A 17754-nucleotide genomic window follows, 5' to 3' on the forward strand; every position below is an offset into this window, starting at 1 on the left:
GTTGCATGCTTTTGCACGTGCGCAAGGAAAAGCATCATTATGAGTTGACCAAGTCAAATATTTGTTTCATCAATTGTAACATATTTTGAATATTTTTAATTTTGTAATTCTATTGCACATATGCAGTACTCTGCACGTCTACAGACTGTAAAATCAAGTAATCGTGAATACATCTTCATTCTTCAAGCATTACTTGCAGGAAATTGAAGTGTTACATCTGAGAAACGCATTGATATTTAACTTTTATTCATAGTGATTTTAGAAAAAAAAAAAGAAAAGGAACTCGGCAGTAACCAACTAACCATTGACAACCACAGCTAAATATCGTATAGTGTATAATCCAGATTCATGTACATTAATTTGTTGTAGTTTTCTTTTCCCTTGTTTGGTTACTTTTCAGGAACAAAAGTCTCATGGAGTATTTGGTTTTCCTATGTACTCATTTAATTTGTGGCAACAACGTTGCTTTTCACAATTAATGGAAACCAAAACATCATGTTTGTTAAAGAATTGTAATTTTTTCAAAGAATTAACAAGCGCGCAGGCACCCACAGACAAAAGATTATCTTGGAAATAGCTGGACCCTATTAACATGGCAAGAAGATGCAGGATCCTGAAGGCAAGTGCAGAATGCATCCTCATCCTTAGGAAATGATGTTGGCAGAGGATGATCAGGAATGACACCAACCTACATGCAAATGCAAACGGTTAGAGGGGGAAGCCGGATAGGGTGGTTGAGAATCGAGAGTCGAGAGCTGACCTTGTCAATATCGGTGTGTGCCGGTGTCTCATAGCGAGCAACCGTAACAACTAGACCAGAGCCGTCTGAGAGCTCAAAAACTGATTGGATTTTCCTGCATAAAAATGTAGCTGATATTAGAAAAATAACACGTGGTATTCTTTGGATTGAACCAAATCAAAAGTAACTACCCTTTTCCAAATGTAGGCTCTCCGAACAATACAGCCCTTTTGTTATCCTTCAATGCACCAGCTAATATTTCGCTTGCACTAGCAGTTCCCTTGTTTACCTGATACGGGCTCTCCATATTTAATTACTGATTTTTACCATACGAATGACAAATTGGAAATTTGAAGGACAGAAATATTAACACTGAATTAAAACTAATTTGAGGCAAAAACAATTATGTAAATATACTAGTAGCATGTTAGGTCTCACATTGAAAAGAGAATAGAGATTTGGCCAAATTAGTCCATATATAGGGTAGAGCAATCCTCACTCCTGAGCTAGCTTTTGGGATAGATTTAAGATCAACCCAAATTCTAATATGGTATTAGAGTATATCCTAGATCCTTTTCTTGAAGATCATTCATATAAATGAGCATCCTGCAGACATTGTTGCGAATTTCACGCTCCAGATGTCCATGCCCTGTATAGCTAACTTTGGTATAGAGTTAGACCTATCCCAAATTTTAAGATAGCAGAACTCTCTATGTTTACTTCTTACTTGCCCTCTTCACAATTAAATTCAAGGACCTGGCGGCCAGCTGACATCTGGTAAACCATCACCCTTAAATATTTCTTAGACTTCAAAACAATTTCTAAATACTACCTTAGCTGACAAGTCATTCTAATATTTTTTCATGACTCTCAAATCGAGACTAACTCGCAACCTTAAACCCTAAAGTTCCCACATTAGTTCAATCTCATATTCATACCTAAATAGCAACAAGATCCTTAAACTAGTACATTCAATTCTGGCAAGATGATGTTTCATTGTTTTAAAACCACTTGTGATTTCATCTCAAGTCCCTAAACAATTATGAAACAAGCAGGAACCTTTTAGCATCTCAACTATTTAGGAATCAAACCTAATGCATGTTAATTTAGTGAGAAATGCAGATGCATACTGTTAATGATAGAGTTCTAGAAGTTGCATAGTACTGCAAAAAAAAATACAAATGATATGAGAAAATATTTTAAATTATGCTACCAAATTGGGATGACGGGATAAAAGTCAAGAGACTCCAGACTCACTACCCCAAAAGTCATTACCACCTCACAAGCTCCCTCTACTGACCAGTACAGGTACAGTACTTGCATGACATGAAAAACCTAATGTGGTGAAACTAGAAAAAAATAAGGATTTTTCCAATATAGAAAACAATAATAGAGAATTATAATAATTACCTACTAGACATTTGACCAAAAAATACTGATGCAATAAGAGCAGGAAACAAAAAATACCAGCACAGCTAGAGGTTCTGAAGTTGCTAGTGCACTACTTCCATCTGTATCAAGTATATCTCGAATGCCACGACTATCACAAATATACACAATCACGCCTTTGTCCAACCTGGTCCATAAATATCTTTCAGATTTAGAACTTGAAGCTGAAAATAAGATAATGATTAAGTAGAAGAAAATTTACAGATTGTACTATAAGAGCCGTTTTTTTTGTTATTGAAACAATTTCACAACCCAGATTCTCTAAGCAGTATAAATTAAAATGGTAAAAGGTGTTTCGGATTATATGGTTATATAACACTTGTGATTCATACAAGGTAAGATTGGAGTGGCCCTTATTGTAGACATGAAATGATTGCAATTTCAAAGATGGACAAACCATCGAGCTGAATTTCAAGCACCAACAGCAAAAAAATACACGCAATATAGAGGATACAAAAGTGCCAGTAGTTGATAATCATATCTCACCAAAATTTGGCAATCTCAATTCCTTCTGGGAAAAGACCACCGCTGCAAAAAAATATAAGCTTCAGAAAGCTTGTGGTTGTTGAAAGTACGTAATAGGAAATGTTGATTGCTAAATCACCTATTATCTCTAAGGTCCAAAATGAATGCATTAACATTTTCACTCCTTAATGTATTCATTGCTTCCTTGACTGCCCCTGCAAGGGTGGAAGATCCACCACGAAGAACGAAAAGGGACAAAAAAATACAGAAACATTTTTCACAATCATAGAGTAAAGACCAACTAAGGTAATGCATTAATATTTTCAGTAATCTAATCTTGAAATTTAAATGAAGAGTTAAGTAGAATATTTCATATTTGGCAGTTCCTCTGATTTATCAAATAAGTTGTGTAATACCAAGCATATAGGAAACTGGAATATGAAGAGTTGATTAAATGAATGTTATATTTTTAAGGAAACAATGTGTTCGAAATTTGAAAGATCAATTCTTGATCACGAGAGTAAAATTAAGAGAAACAAAAGAATAAGATGGGGAATAGGAATAGCACATAAGGGACAACAGAAAAAGATACGATTACAGAAGGTCGATGCATTGATAGAATGCACTAAGTTGGGTCTAAATAAGACTGTTTGTCGTCCACAGTATAATATGCTATTGTTAGCCATAGCCCATAGCTTTACCACACAAATTGGGATGTCTATTTTAGTATGGGAAATATTAGTTTATTGAAATTCAAGAGGCAAAAACCTTGTAAAATTCGCAATAACTGGTCAACCTCCACATCCATCTTAAGGAAGTGAAGGAGTACCAATGGTCCTCAAGGGACATTTTGTGACTCTTACCCAGTTCAAATAGCTGAGTATATTGAGGAAGAGCAATAGCATTACATAATAGGTAAAAACAAATCTCCGTGATTAAAGCATAATGGTAATATTATCCTTTTTCATAGTAGTATTGCATTAGAAGCAAGAAAAAATCGCACGTAGCCAATCAATTACAACTTACTAGATGCATTTTGGTTGAAAGATGTCAGTTTGATATAACCAACTCTTGGGGAATCATCTCCTGAAGAAGGTAACTTGCACAATCTTGAAGTCACTGGATTCGACGAAACTTTCTCTCGCCTAAAATGCAGAAAATCTTATTTTTAGTAGTTAGTTTGATTAGAATTAAGATAAAGTTTTGGTGATAGAACAAAGGCAATTAAGTCTAAGTAATGACGATGATAACTATGACAAAAACAACCAAATTTATGAGGGTTAACAATGGTATAGATGATTAGTTATAAGAATGTAACTAAATATAACGAAGCATTATCAAACTACAAGTTTTCTGGATTCATCCTAGGTAGCTAAACATACTCTCAAAGGTCAAAACTTCAAATTTACTTCCTTTTGGAATAAAACTAACTTACGTTAGAGTCAGGTGCTTTACATCCAAACCACTACGAATGGTCAACGCTACAGCGCTTCCTGCAGGTCCCCTGTAATTTGCCTTAAGAGGTCAGGCAATCAAATAGATAATTCAATGCAATAATAAGTACAAGAAAGTTCATTATTTCAAATGGATGTTTACATTAAGTTTCAAGTAACTTCAGTTGTTTTATTTTTTATTTTCCCCAAATGGAGGAAATATTGATTTGAAAGCACAAGCGGCAAGTAGGAGAAGAAAACCTACTGTAGGCGTTCAGCTGCATCATACAGCCCCATGTTTTCTGTGTTTGTATCATCAATTGCCACGATAACATCTCCAGACAAAACACCAGCTCTATATGCAGGGCCTCCTGGAGAAGCTGAAATGACAATAAGTCCACTAGTTGGCATGTCAGATTTGGTAGGGTAGCCTATTGATAACCCTACTCCAGTTAAAGCACCTCGAGTTCCAGACTGCCTTGAAAAAAATATTAGTTCTTGGGATTAAAGTATAGAGAAGCATGTATATTTTGCTAAAATTAAAAAAAATGGTATTATCCAATATGAAGCAAAAACTAGATGTGAAGCTGTACCCTCAAACTTCTGAACTTTTCAGGTTCCAAAAATCTTGTGAAGGGATCATCCAGTGTAGCAAGCATTTTTCTTATTGCCATATCTGAGTGCAAATGCAACAACATCAATTTGAAGTAAACTGCTAAAACTTTTGATCGCATGGGATGATTCTATCAATTTCCTAGTAAATCTCAGATGTGCCAAAATCAAGTAAGTGGCTTATTATGGAACACTATAGCACATTTATTTATAGAAGATAGCAACCGGCATTGGGATGATTAGAATTAAAAAAAAAATCTCAATTTATAGATCCGTCTGGAGTTCTGGACGAATTAGCCTGGTCACTAAGTTAGCAACTGCATCATTTTATTGCAGTCATTATTCACAGATAATTCAAGTTTAAAAGTATGAAATATAAGTTTCGTAACAGTAAAAGTAAACCCAGTTCTCTCTGATTTTTTGACATCCTTCACATAGATCAGATATAAAGTGGTTTATCGCAGTTCAGATCTAAGTGAATCAAATATGCAAGAAAATTTAAGCTAATGTTATTGCTTCCAATTACAATGTACAGACTCCAGAAAACCAATAACAAGAATCCATAGCCAAGCTTTTTAGCACTCATTCTTCTAAATTGTGGAGAGCTTGTATTTGTTGATGTTACAAACCTATTTTTGTGGTATCAAAGAATATAATTTGTGACATGGGAATTAAAAACTCAAGAGAAAACAGAGAAACACCTCATAGGTACATTTATTTTACTCTAAAAAAACCTAGTACTAGAGAAGAGAGAAGAAAAAATTATAGGATCAATCTACTCATAACCATGCTTAAAGTCACTGAATGGGGGGGGATCTCCCTTGATTACAGATCAGAACAGATGCACTCAGACTGCACGTAAACTTCGAGGGTCTACAAACCTCCCAATACCAAAGGCATTGCGCTCTCTCAGATGACTAGACATTATCTCTCACTCAACCTCCCCTTTTATTTATAAGCAACATGCCTTATCGATTAAACTAATCTGGCCCAATTAACCCAACTGACTAACTAACTAACTGACAAACAATTATTCTACTAACTATCATATACCAAGAGGCATAGCCAACACATCCTCCATCCCCTCTTAAAGAAAAATCAAAATTCAAAAGGGGGGAAAAAAAAGCAATCCAAGTCCCCAAAAAATCCTTGTCATGTGTACATGTTGTACCACTTCATAAATCACAAAGGCAACACTACCTAACAACAACTGCATTTGGCTTACCCAGCAACTCTATACTTAATGCTCATCACCAGAACTCAATTTAAGCCAGAAGTGTTATGACAAGAACCTCCAGCCCAACATAGCAGCTAATGTTAAGGACCCAATGGTGTAGCAGTCAACCCATGGGATTAGAATTTAGGAGGCCTTACTCTACCCCAAAAGCTAGCTCAAAAGGTGAGGATTGCCTTCCCATATATAAAAGCTATCTTGGTTATATCTCTAGTTAAAGTGGGACTTCTCAACACACACCCTCAAGCCCAGGGCTAGACATCTGAAGCGTGGAATATGCATGAACGAACATCTGCGGGTGACCATATACGGGTGGTATCCACTTAACGGATCAAGGATAGACTTTAATACCCTATTAGAATTAGGGAGGCCTAAATCTACCCGAAAAGCTATCTCAAGGGGTGAGTGATTGCCTTCTCATATATAAGGGCTATCTTGGTCATTCTCTAGTCAACGTGGGACTTCTCAACACATGGCCCGAAGATATGGAAAGTGCATTCTAGAAAAAGGGGAAAAAAGGTAATGTGGATGACAAATAGAGGGGGAGGCAGTTATACTAAGTGGTAATTGAGTGGAGTTGAGGAGGAGAGTGGAGAATGAAAGGTGGTTCTGAATGGGAGGGGAGGTGAATTTTGGAGATATTCTAGCATTTTGGAATCAAGGGAATAGGACTTGGGTCGGGGGAGGAAATCAGCATTCAGTAGCGACTTGCATATTTTCCTATTTTGTTTACATTCTACTTTTCATTTCACTGTAATTTTTTGTTTTTTTCACTTTCTGAGTATCATCAAACTTTATTACTTTCACTTAGCAGTCAAATACATGCATCCTCCTTAGTGTGATTTCATTTCTGGTTTCCACCAAATAATCATTGCAAGCAGAATTGTGATTAACTTATCAGATTTTTGGAGCATTATCTAACTCTAATGCAGCCATCTGAGAATTGGCATAATCTACAATAATTCAAACATCACACTGCACAACAATAAGGATAATTATCCCCTGAACATTTTATATCAAAATAAAAGCTAAAAGATTGCTTGTAAGCTGCAATTGTAAAAGGATAAAAATAGTAATATTCTAAATTTCTAATCAAATCAGATCTACTTATCTTCAAAACCTTGATTCTAGAACGAGATTATGATAACAATGCTTCTATTTGAACCCAACAAATCCAGAGCAATTTGAAAGGAGGTTAAATCATAAAACATAAAGAACCAGCATTGGGAATAATAATACCAGATAGTTCCGCATAAGTATAGTTTATTTTAACATATTTTGCCTTCAATTTTATATTATCTCCACTAAAACTTCGCCTAATTTCAAATAAACCATTTTCCTCCTCACCAAGTAGGCATGAAGCTAACCAATGCAAAAGTAATAATGTGATTCCATTCCTCAAACCTTAAAAGGTTATCACGGATGATTTGATCATAGAGAATAATGTTAAAAAAAGTAAATAGATAGAGAATGAAATCTATACATGTCTCTTCTCGATTGTTCATCGGTTCATTGCGCAGTGCATCTTCTCTATACCTAAACCAACTCTGTCCATTAAAACTCTTGTCAATATATGCTCGGTCAATTGTTCTCCACGCCTCCAGAAAGAGGAGATTCTCTTCGGACAAGGCCACTTGAATGGGAGGGAAAAATCACAACAACAACAACCAAAGCAGTTTAGCACTAGACATGATTGAAGACAAAATTAGATTACAAAAATTGCAACACAAATTAGTTATCTTGTTATATGTTGAAATTTGATAACGGGGTGTATAACAGATCAAACTCACTCACAGGCTGTCTTGCTTGAACTCAAAGAAACTGACATGACCAACATCACCCCAGCAACCAACCGCACAAACTGAACCGACGCATGCTGTCTTAAATTCCCCGAGCAATCCTTCAGTCTTATAAAACTTTTAGATTTCCTCCTTTTTCCAAGGAAACCCCACATAAACAAGCTACACTGAGGAACACAGATGTTGCTTACCCTTGACACCACCCCAACTGAAAATCCATTTCCACAACTCCTATTTGTAAAAACTACATCTTTCTTCCTCTTATGTGTCAATGAAAACCTGGATTCTATTACCCTTAAAGAAAAACACTTCCACTGTGACACCTGCAGATAGTACAAATTACAATACAACTGAGTGAATACTGAATACCCATTACTCAAATCAAAGATAATCATGCCTATCTCATTGACCACCTATCACTAAATTGGTTCATAGAAGTAAACAAATAAAGGGTATCGTTCAAAATCAAATCTTTTGCTCTGTAATCAACCAGAATGTGGAAATGAAACAGGAAAATGGAATAGATAAAGGGGTGAAACTATAAAGAACAGAAGTGAGAAATGAACCTGAGGATTGGAGATGGCTAGAATTGGGGTATGTTGACAGCAATGGAGGGGAAAAGAAGCATTCGCAGAGCTCGCAACGACCTCCATGGCAGAGCGCAGCTAGCTCCACCTTTGGCTCAATCCGTGATATTTTTTTATTTTACATTATCGCTCATTTTGAAAAATAAATTAAATAGATAAAATTAAAATCCATTGCATTCAACTTTACTTTCCTTCAGAAAAATAAACTTTTCCATCATTAGTTATGAAAAAAAAAAACGTAATAATTTTACTCATATAACTAATCCATAATTTACTTTCAAAAAAAAAACTAATCCATAATTTTTGTATTTTTTTTCAAATGTATCAAAAAAAATCTAGAATTTTTTTTTGTTACAAATTATTTAATATAGGGAAAGCACATCCACACTATCGGACATGATGTTAGTGACATATTGGGGAGGTCAGCCGAGGCTGACTCCTGAATAGGAGCGTCGGAAATCTCCCAGACCAGGGTTGCCCACCAAGGCACCAACTAGGATTTTATAGATCCTATGGGTATGGAAACCCCCAATTTATGGATGTGAGAGTTAGAGCAATGCTAGTCCGTATGAACCCTTCTTCAGCGAAACGCAAGAATGGTTTATGTGTCATGCTTCATGTTTGGATTAAAACTTGGAATTGCTAACTAGTACATTAATGGATTTAGAAAAATAAATCAGATAGTAGTAAGCTAGTCTGTGAATTTCGTTTCGTACTACCGTATCATTTTCCTGAGAGTTAAATCTGAAACTTGAAGTTAATTGTGTTAACCACCTATGTTGGTTGAAAATTTTAATTTGTGAGGGGAAATACTACTTAGATAGATTTATCGCATTAGAAAAAGAGAAAAAGTTTGATGCACCGACGGTGTAAAGTTTTTTTACACCGTCAACCAATCAGATTTCAAGGATGTGAGAAAATCTCTCTTTTCATTTAATTTCTTTAATTGACATGTCACATCCTTGAAATCTGATTGGTTGACGGTGTAAAAAAAATTTACACCGTCGGTGCATCAAAATTAAACTCTTAGAAAAATATATTGCTATTAAATACACCCTTTACATTATCCACATATGATAAATTGGTTACATTTCTTTCATTTTAATAAAAATAAAAATAAAAATCTAATGCAGCGAAAATGAATTGGATGCATGTGTAAAAAAATTTTACACCGACATACGATTGTGCATCACCCATTTTCTCATATTTATTTCTCAAGGTATTTCTACAGTGAACAAACATAAGATTAATTTCCTCAAGAATCGAATATCACATTAAGTTGGTATGCCTCTCACAACAAATCTTTTTTCATACGCAACGCTCAAGGATAATTTTTCCATTTTAAATTTTTTTTTTTCATTCTCAACATAATTAAATATTTCTATAGTAATTAAATCATGTGTAGTCACTGTCATGCGTGTCTGACTGGCTTTCCTCATGTATCATGCGTGTCTGACTGGCTTTCCTCATGTATCATGAAGAACACTGCAAGTTTAAGTTAATCTTTACATCTTTTGGTGGATTTAGCGTTGACAACATAATGTTATCTTTATGATTCCCTTGGTGATTGACATTGTGTTGCATCATATTTCCTCATCGATTAGAGATTTCAATGATTTTTTGGATAACTGTCTCATTGTTGCGCTAGATCAACTTGCTCATTTGGCTTGGACCTTCCTGTTGGGTTCTCATATAAAGCTTAATGTGGATGGTTGTTTTCATCCTAGTCGTGAGAAGATGGGATTGATGGTCATCTGAACCTCTGATATTGATGAAGGAAGACATGGAGACACTGATTCATGTGCACATAGGCCATTCAAGTTGTGCATGTCACCGATTTGGTCCTGAAACCTCCGATGGCAGTGGAAACCTTTGATCCTGAATCTCTGATTTTTGACTATTGAAGTTGTGCATGTCACTGATTTGGACATCTGAACCTCTGATTTTGCTACCTTTGGGTTGGGAACCTCCAATCTATGTTCAAATATGTGTTTAGAACCACCGATCTGGGTGAAATGAAGGTGAAAGCAAAGGATGTGAGTTTGTGAGATCGGGAACAGACGTGAGTCTCAGAAACCCTCTAATATGAGTGAAGAAGAACGTGGTTTGGGACGTGAGTCTGAGAAAGAGAGAACCTTCGATTGAGAGTGAGAGAGATAGGGAATGGACGTGATGAGTATGAGAAAGCTTCTGATATGAGTGAAGAAGACGAAGGAAGGTTGAAGGTGGGGAATGAATGGAGTTGACAGAAACAAAGGAGTGTGTGAATGAGTGGTGATGAGGGAGAGAATTAGATAAATGACTGGGTGAATATGAATGGTTGGGTGAACATGAATGGTGAGGATTGTTGTTCCTTTGTTATGGTTGTCTACATTTTATCTAATGTTTGAGTGTGCCAAGATGTCGGACAAGATGTTGTAACATCGTGCTATGACATTTGTCCATGAGTAACGTTTTGTAACTTGGCAGTTTTTTGAAGCTTTGTGTTGATTACTTTGTGATCAAGTTAGATTATTATTGGAAGCTTTTGTGCGCCGTCAAAGGAGATATTTTAGTGTTGTCGAACCCGGTTCACCAGAGTTTGATTTGGAGTTAATTGTGGAAGTTTGTAGCTGCACCTTAAATCACAGGTTGAAGATTCTGTGCAGATTTGTTACGTGTTTAATTCTGATGCAACTTCCTGATCGTGTGTGTGGACTCTGTGCTCTTTTAAGCCTAACGAAGACAAGGCCTGAAAGACTATTACTTATGAAGACCCAAGACCTAGTTTCTATGTACTGAGCGAGTATTTTGTATTAGGGTTTATTTAGTTCATACTGAGTGTTCTCTTAGCAGCTTTATGCAATTGTTCTAAGCTAAGAGTTGTGTGTTTATGTGTGATCTTGATATCTGTCTTTGTAACTCTTGTTAAGTAATAAGCCACAGTTACAGATAGGTAGAAAAGGTAGTTGAATTGAGACAGTTCTTGTGAGACCTTTTGTGTACAATTTCTCTATAATAGTGGATTATTTTTCTCGGGTGAAAATCCTCCAGACGTAGGTGATATTGCACCGAACTGGGTTAACAATCTCTTGTGTGATTTTAGTTTTTCTGTCATTTAACTTGCTGCACTGTTTGCTGTGTTTTGAGTAATGTTGTACAAGATGTCTTAGACATCTGGTAAAACATCTGTCTTACGGTTGCCAGAATTTCAAGGATGAGTGGTTATGTGGTTTTAGGTTTAATTTCAAGCTGATTTGTTACATTCGACGAAAAAAAGTTGAATTTGTTATACCATTAAGCATGATTTAAAATCAAGTTAATTGAAAAATCAAATACTATAATTGAAATATTATATTATTATAAATATTTAAATTTAAATCATGCTTAGGTGGAAAAAAAATATAAGTATATAAGTAGGACCTAACTAAAAGTAAAATAAGCAACTTTAAGTGGAACGAAATTTACAAGTTGCTTATAAGAGCAACTCCAACGCTGGTTTCTTAACCCAGCTGGAGTTGCTAAGAAATGTTTCTTATTTTGTGGCTGCATTGGAGTTTGCTTACTTGGCACTTTTGGTTTCTTAGCAACAGTGCAGAGTTCCTTGTGTAAGGAACTCTGCTTTTTGGTTTCTTAGATTAAAAAAATGATATTTTCTCTCACTTTGCTTCAACGGATTTCAGAGGGAAAGAAACAGAATGAACATCAACACACACAACATGAACATAAACCACAATTCCAGAAATTTTATTCAACAACAAAATAAGAAAATAATTACAAAGCTAATGAAATGTTCAGAAGATGAATTTTTTACATAGAAAAAAGAAAAACCAAAAAACACAGAAGCTAAAAGGGTGTGATTTCATCTGTGTGGAAGAACAGGAGCTCCGATCCGGTCGTTTTTTGCTCCGATCTGGAAGGGAAATGAGAGAAGTTCAATAGAAGAGTACAGGAACTGACGAAAATCAACAAAATCAACATAAACTTACCTCAAATTGGCTTGCATGTGTGAAAAGAAAGCTCTTTTGCGAGATATCAGGCCTTGAGCGCATGAAAGAGGGGCGGTAGAGGCTGCATCGTGGGCGGAGCGTGGCATGGCAGAAGGAGACAGTGAGTGGGTGAGCGAGAGAGGAGGAAGAGAGCGATCAGAAGAGGGATGGAACGCAGGTAGAGAGGAAGGAGAAGAAGACGAGAATGGAGAGTGTGAGAGTAGAGAGGAAGGAAGAGGGCTGTAACCGGTTTGAAAATGGAGATTCAGAGGCTAGAGAGGAAGGAGAAGAAGACGAGAATGGAGACGCAGGTGGTAGAGAGGAAGGAGGCGGCTAGGGTTGAAAATGGAGAGGGAGAGAGAAAAAGTTGGAATTTATAGGTGGTGACCGGCTCTGCCCGTTATTGACCGGTCCAGACCGGGTTTGACCGGCTGGAACCGGTTTTTTGCCCGTTTGGGCTTGGTTTGACCGGCCTGGCCGGTTTTTTTCCTCTTTGGACTCTTTTTTTTTTGAAATCAGCTTTGGACTACTTTGATCAGCCCAAATTTTTTTTTTGAACTTAATATTTAATTAATTAAGGAAATTAAAAGGAAATAATTAAATTTAATTATAGTATTGATTTAATATTAAATTTTAAATCTAAATTGGGTGAGAATAAATATTATAAATTAATGTTGTATGGTGGGACACGGGTGGGACCCTTGAAATAGTAATTTAAGAAACCATAGGTTGGAGCAAAATCTGCTTGAGTTCCTTAGGAGTTCTTAAGTCTGATGTGGCAGTACGGGCCCACAGGAATAGTGCTGAATAGTGTGTTAAGAAACCAAATAAGAAATTTGGCATTGGAGTTGGTCTAAGTTACTTGAATCTTGTGTAGTTGAATAGTGTTTAAATATTAAACTTATTTAAGTATTTTATTGGTCCAGAAAAGGCAATCGTTATTGCACCGGAGGGGTAGGTGGCCCAATAACTTGTCTCTTCCCTGACTCCTACCGTCACCGAATTCAGATGTGGTGGTGGACTGGTGGCGATCACCGATCACTTGGGGACCGACACTGTTACACTCACTTACACTCCCCGTCCGAGGAGGATGAATATGGAAGGAAGAACCAGTAGTAGTAGCTAGTAGCTAGTACCATGAAAAATGTCATCATCGGAGTACCACAAACCACAAACACAATCCTCAGTACCCACAACCACACAAACTGTTCATTATCATTATCATTGATTGCTGCCTGTTATTAATCCAAACTCACTCATTCATTCACTCAATGCTGTCCACAACCATTACAAGGGCTTTCCTCTCCCTCTCCTCCACACTCCCACGACACGCCGCCGCCACGCGCACTATGTCCACCACCACCACCAAAACGCCTCTCAGAGGCGTCGTTTTCGACATGGACGGCACCCTCACCATCCCCGTCATCGATTTCCCCGCCATGTACCGTGCCGTCCTCGGCGACGATGAGTACCGCCGCATCAAAGCCCAGAGCCCCTCCGGTATCGACATCTTGTCGCATATCGACCGATGGCCTCAACACCAACAGCAACAGGCCTATGACACCATCGCTGATTTCGAGCGCCAAGCTCTTCTTCACCTCCAAATCATGCCTGGTAATCATCATCATCATCTTCTCTTTTGTTCTTCATGCGGTGCTCATTTTGATTCTCGTACTGCAGGTGCTGCTGACCTTTGTCGCCTTCTGGATTCAAAGCAAATAAGGAGGGGATTGATAACACGCAATGTGAAATCTGCAGTTGATATATTTCATGAGCGCTTTGGGGTTAGTAGTTTATCATGGTTTCTGCAAATGTACCTTCTTTCATAAACATGCTTTCTGTTGTTGTGCTCATGCAGTTATGACATGTAGTTTGTGTTATAGGATGTAGTTTGATTATTGTCACAATTTGGCAGTGAGTGTGGCATAACAGCTTATGTTGTCAAGTTTCGTTGTTGACTGTTCCATTTCATTTTATTTAGGGTGTGTTTGGGTAAACAACTTGATTAAACGCTTATGACTACACGCTTAATCATAAGCTAATTTGAGATACTAATCGAATTAAGCGAAAAATAGGTTACAGGTATGCATAAGCTCTTTCTCTTTCATAAGTTATTCCAAACAACTTATGAAAATAAGCTCAAAACAGCTTATAGGTAGACCATAAACTATTTGCAAGATAAGCTCAAATAAGCTCTTCCAAAGATGACCTTAATCCTATCCTATCTTCAACTGAAGTGAGTAAATAAATGGAGAAAACAAATTTGCAAAGTGGTTGAAACTGTGGTATCTATGTGGACATTCTACCATTTGGATGCAGACCAAAGAGCACTTTTTGGAACTTATTTAGTGCATTTTCTAGTAGGTAAGCTCCAATAATCCCGCATCCAATGGGGTTAATTATTCTAAATGGTTCATCTTTTCTAATTCTAATAGAAGCATAATAAACTGAACATACACACTCCTCTTTCTCTATCCCCCTGTTCTTTTTCACATTCAATACCATTGCTGCAGATTACATTTGCTCCAGCGTTAAGCAGGGAATTTCGTCCTTACAAACCTGATCCAGCTCCACTGCTGCATATTTGTTCTCTTTGGGAAGTTCAGCCAAATGAAGTGATAATGATCGGGGATAGCCTTAAAGATGACGTGAGTGATTCTTTTCCTGATAATGTGATTGATTCTGTGCATTTTCATGGTTTATGACTACTGGGACACTATTAGCGTTGTAACTTTGCCATTTCAAGTGCATCAGTTCTTACTATTATCTTTATATGGAAATAATGCTTGTGGTTCTTCTAGTATCTCTTTTCACCTCTGTTTACAAACTCAAGGTTCAAGACTAGACAAAACTTTTAAAATTTGTTACCTACTAAACCATTGTACTCAATGCGGGTGGCGGCAAGCAAAAAATCTGCCATAGAAATATGGCAGATAACGTGGATTATGACAAGCCAGTGAGCATAAAAAAACCTGGATAGTACAGTAAAAAAAAGAACTAGTAACTTAATATCATGAACGAAAATCTGAGCCGAGAGAAAACCATCAAATATTACAGAAATCATATATAGAACACCATAAGTTTCATAAATTCAATAGAAAGTAAAAACCATCAAGTTCAAGTTTCAACTAACATTATAACAACAAAATATAGAAAACAAGAAAAACACAAAGAAGAAATCTATATGTCTCCTCTTCCACCCTGGCATAGTCAACTTCTTTGCCATCAATGGGGCATATCCCTCTTCCTCTGTCTTTCCTAGTCCTCAAAATTACTTCTTCCGATTCCTCAGAATTGTCTTCAAAATCTGGTTCTTCATCATCTTCAACAACTTTCTCCTTCCGTTTGGCAGTTGAAGATGCACCTGGACCTTTCTTAGAAACCACTCAAGGACTGTTTTCTTTTCATAGTTTACCGCCTAGTATATGTTCTAGTCTCTCCAATTGTTTGTCATCTCCTGTTCTATTTGTCCTGTCCTTTAGGGTGCATCAAATGCAACCATAATCTACACTGCAACTTTTAGGTAAGTTTACACAAACCCTCTATGGTTTGATCCATTCTCATTTTTTCATACATAACTCTGAAACATAACCCCCAAAACTATGGTAAAAAGTGTAACCTTGTATTTTCTCTCAGTGGCAATTTGCACAAGAAGCAGAATAGTAATGATTTTATTTTTGAGAAGCATGTTAAATTAAGTATCATGGTTTTTAATTTGCAGACTTTCACGGTTAAATTTGACTTAAGTACATGATTATTTCTTTTTACCACTATTTAGGGGGAGATATTTTTCTTTGGTACAGGTTAGGGGGAGATGTATTAGAATACAAAGTTTGTGAATGAAAAAGGAATTTAGTTAAACCACACGGGTGATTCATAATTTGTCCTAACTTTTATGTATGCTATATTTCTCCTCATTGAACAATGCACTGGTTACTAGAAGCCATCAACAAATTATTCCTATATAACCAATAACAAGTGAAAACAACGACAATCAAAAGCTTTTCTTACTGGTGGATAAGTTGGTCTCATATGTGCCTAGATTTTGGACATTTTACACCATCTTTATTCCTACTTGTAACATAGTTATTCTGTATTTATCTATATAGCTTTCATAGTATGTGAGAATCCTTTTTTGAAATTTTGGCGATTAAGTTATCAATACATAGTTGTATAAATTTCAATGTCTTATTGGAGGATGATGTACTTGTAACTGTGCAAATAGCAGATTTTTTAAAGTGGTACCTAATTTCACGCTTAGCTTAAAGCAATTCCTTTCCATTTCATGCACACATATCCTAATAAATTTATGGTACTCAAATGCATTTGAAAATGGACGGTATTGATGCCTGCTTATTCGATCTTTTTACAGGTGGTTTGTGGAAGGCAAGCAGGAGCATTTACATGCTTGCTTGATCAAACAGGAAGATACGATTCTTTCCATTATGCAAATGTTGGTTTCAAACCAGATTTTAAGGTGACTTCCCTGGCTGAAGTTTACTCAATTCTGGAGGCAAATTTTGACTTGTCACTATGATGTCAAGTGTCTTTTCACGTGGACCATTTATCAAATCGTGTGGCTGATGCTAGAAGATTTGGAGGTGGCTTATATCTTGGGGTAGTTTTATTCCTTGCCCCTTGTCAGGTCATGAAACAAATAATTCTTGAAAATTTGTGGGTCGGAGGATTTTACAGGTGCCCCTTTCTATAGAATAACGTTGGAACTTGGATAGAGGTTAAGTTTTACTGTCTTATTGGGGCAAGTGCTAGGAAATAACTGTTATAAGCATTAATGTCTGTTGTACTGTAGATGTTTTCACCTCGGTTTCTTGGTCTTGTAGGTTCTGTTTTAGATGTTACCTCTCTTTATTTGGACTCGTTTTGGCCGATATGCCTGATTTTGTGAGACTTCCAAGACAGTCATCTCCAAAGAATTGTTAATTGTGGTAAAGATTTTATATACAACAAATCATCATATGAGTAAATGGCAGAAACCATATGATATAATGTATTAGCAGAATCTGCATATTTTACCAAGGATGCTCCTGAACATGATAGTAACTTCTGCAACATGTATATTTCTAAAGGAAACTTATTGTTGTAAATCATATTTAAATTTGCAAACTTAGGCTATGTTTGGCATGTTTAGCTGATAAGCTAGCTGAAAGCTGAAAAGCTAGCTGAAAGCTTATAAGCTAGCTGATAGCTGAAAGCTGATAAGCTAGCTGAAAGCTGAAAGCTGATAGCTGAAAGCTGAAAAGCTACGTGATTGAAACAAAAGTGTTTGGTAAAACTAGTTGTTAAACAAGCTGAAATTGTAAAATGACATAAAAGGACATACTTGTATAATTATTTTTATATTTAACATTACTTTATTTTCACATAAATACCAATATGATATTAATATTAAAATTATTATCACTTTAAATATTTTTATTAGCTCAAGTTATTTATCATCTTAAAAATAT

At 36.3% G+C, this 17754-nt stretch overlaps 2 protein-coding genes across 4 annotated transcripts; one reads left to right on the forward strand and one right to left on the reverse strand.

Moving 5' to 3' along the window:
* Positions 1-304: 304 nt before the first annotated feature.
* LOC130721281 (carboxyl-terminal-processing peptidase 2, chloroplastic) lies at positions 305-8441 on the reverse strand. Of its 2 annotated transcripts, XM_057572046.1 has the most exons (13): positions 8298-8441; positions 7727-8054; positions 7416-7565; positions 4680-4762; positions 4352-4560; positions 4089-4157; positions 3680-3798; positions 2793-2868; positions 2675-2716; positions 2207-2315; positions 931-1028; positions 761-854; positions 305-688 (listed from the first exon to the last, which is right to left on the reverse strand). In XM_057572046.1, exons 1-13 carry the CDS (start codon positions 8382-8384, stop codon positions 563-565), a joined length of 1590 nt encoding a protein of 529 aa, XP_057428029.1. In that variant the 5' UTR covers positions 8385-8441; the 3' UTR covers positions 305-562. The 2 variants fall into 2 exon arrangements, with proteins under 2 accessions (XP_057428029.1, XP_057428030.1); XM_057572047.1 differs by lacking the exon at positions 8298-8441 and having other exon boundaries at positions 7723-7861.
* A 4768-nt stretch (positions 8442-13209) lies between these two features.
* On the forward strand, positions 13210-17280 carry LOC130718384 (haloacid dehalogenase-like hydrolase domain-containing protein At2g33255). Of its 2 annotated transcripts, XM_057568969.1 has the most exons (4): positions 13214-13900; positions 13967-14070; positions 14800-14934; positions 16659-17280. In XM_057568969.1, exons 1-4 carry the CDS (start codon positions 13558-13560, stop codon positions 16821-16823), a joined length of 747 nt encoding a protein of 248 aa, XP_057424952.1. In that variant the 5' UTR covers positions 13214-13557; the 3' UTR covers positions 16824-17280. The 2 variants fall into 2 exon arrangements, with proteins under 2 accessions (XP_057424953.1, XP_057424952.1); XM_057568970.1 differs by lacking the exon at positions 14800-14934 and having other exon boundaries at positions 13210-13900.
* The last annotated feature ends 474 nt before the right edge of the window (positions 17281-17754 follow it).

This window comes from Lotus japonicus, chromosome 5 (genome assembly GCF_012489685.1).
Source record: "Lotus japonicus ecotype B-129 chromosome 5, LjGifu_v1.2".
Taxonomy (NCBI): Eukaryota; Viridiplantae; Streptophyta; class Magnoliopsida; order Fabales; family Fabaceae; genus Lotus; species Lotus japonicus.

Coding starts and splice junctions, on each gene's coding strand:
- LOC130718384 (XM_057568969.1), top strand. CDS start 13,558: ATGCTGTCCACAACCATTACAAGGGCTTTCCTCTCCCTCTCCTCCACA. Junction 13,901..13,966: donor TCACCTCCAAATCATGCCTG/GTAATCATCATC, acceptor CTCGTACTGCAG/GTGCTGCTGACCTTTGTCGC. Junction 14,935..16,658: donor GGGATAGCCTTAAAGATGAC/GTGAGTGATTCT, acceptor ATCTTTTTACAG/GTGGTTTGTGGAAGGCAAGC.
- LOC130721281 (XM_057572046.1), bottom strand. CDS start 8,384: ATGGAGGTCGTTGCGAGCTCTGCGAATGCTTCTTTTCCCCTCCATTGC. Junction 4,561..4,679: donor AAAAGTTCAGAAGTTTGAGG/GTACAGCTTCAC, acceptor TTTTCAAGGCAG/TCTGGAACTCGAGGTGCTTT. Junction 855..930: donor GAGCCTACATTTGGAAAAGG/GTAGTTACTTTT, acceptor ATTTTTATGCAG/GAAAATCCAATCAGTTTTTG.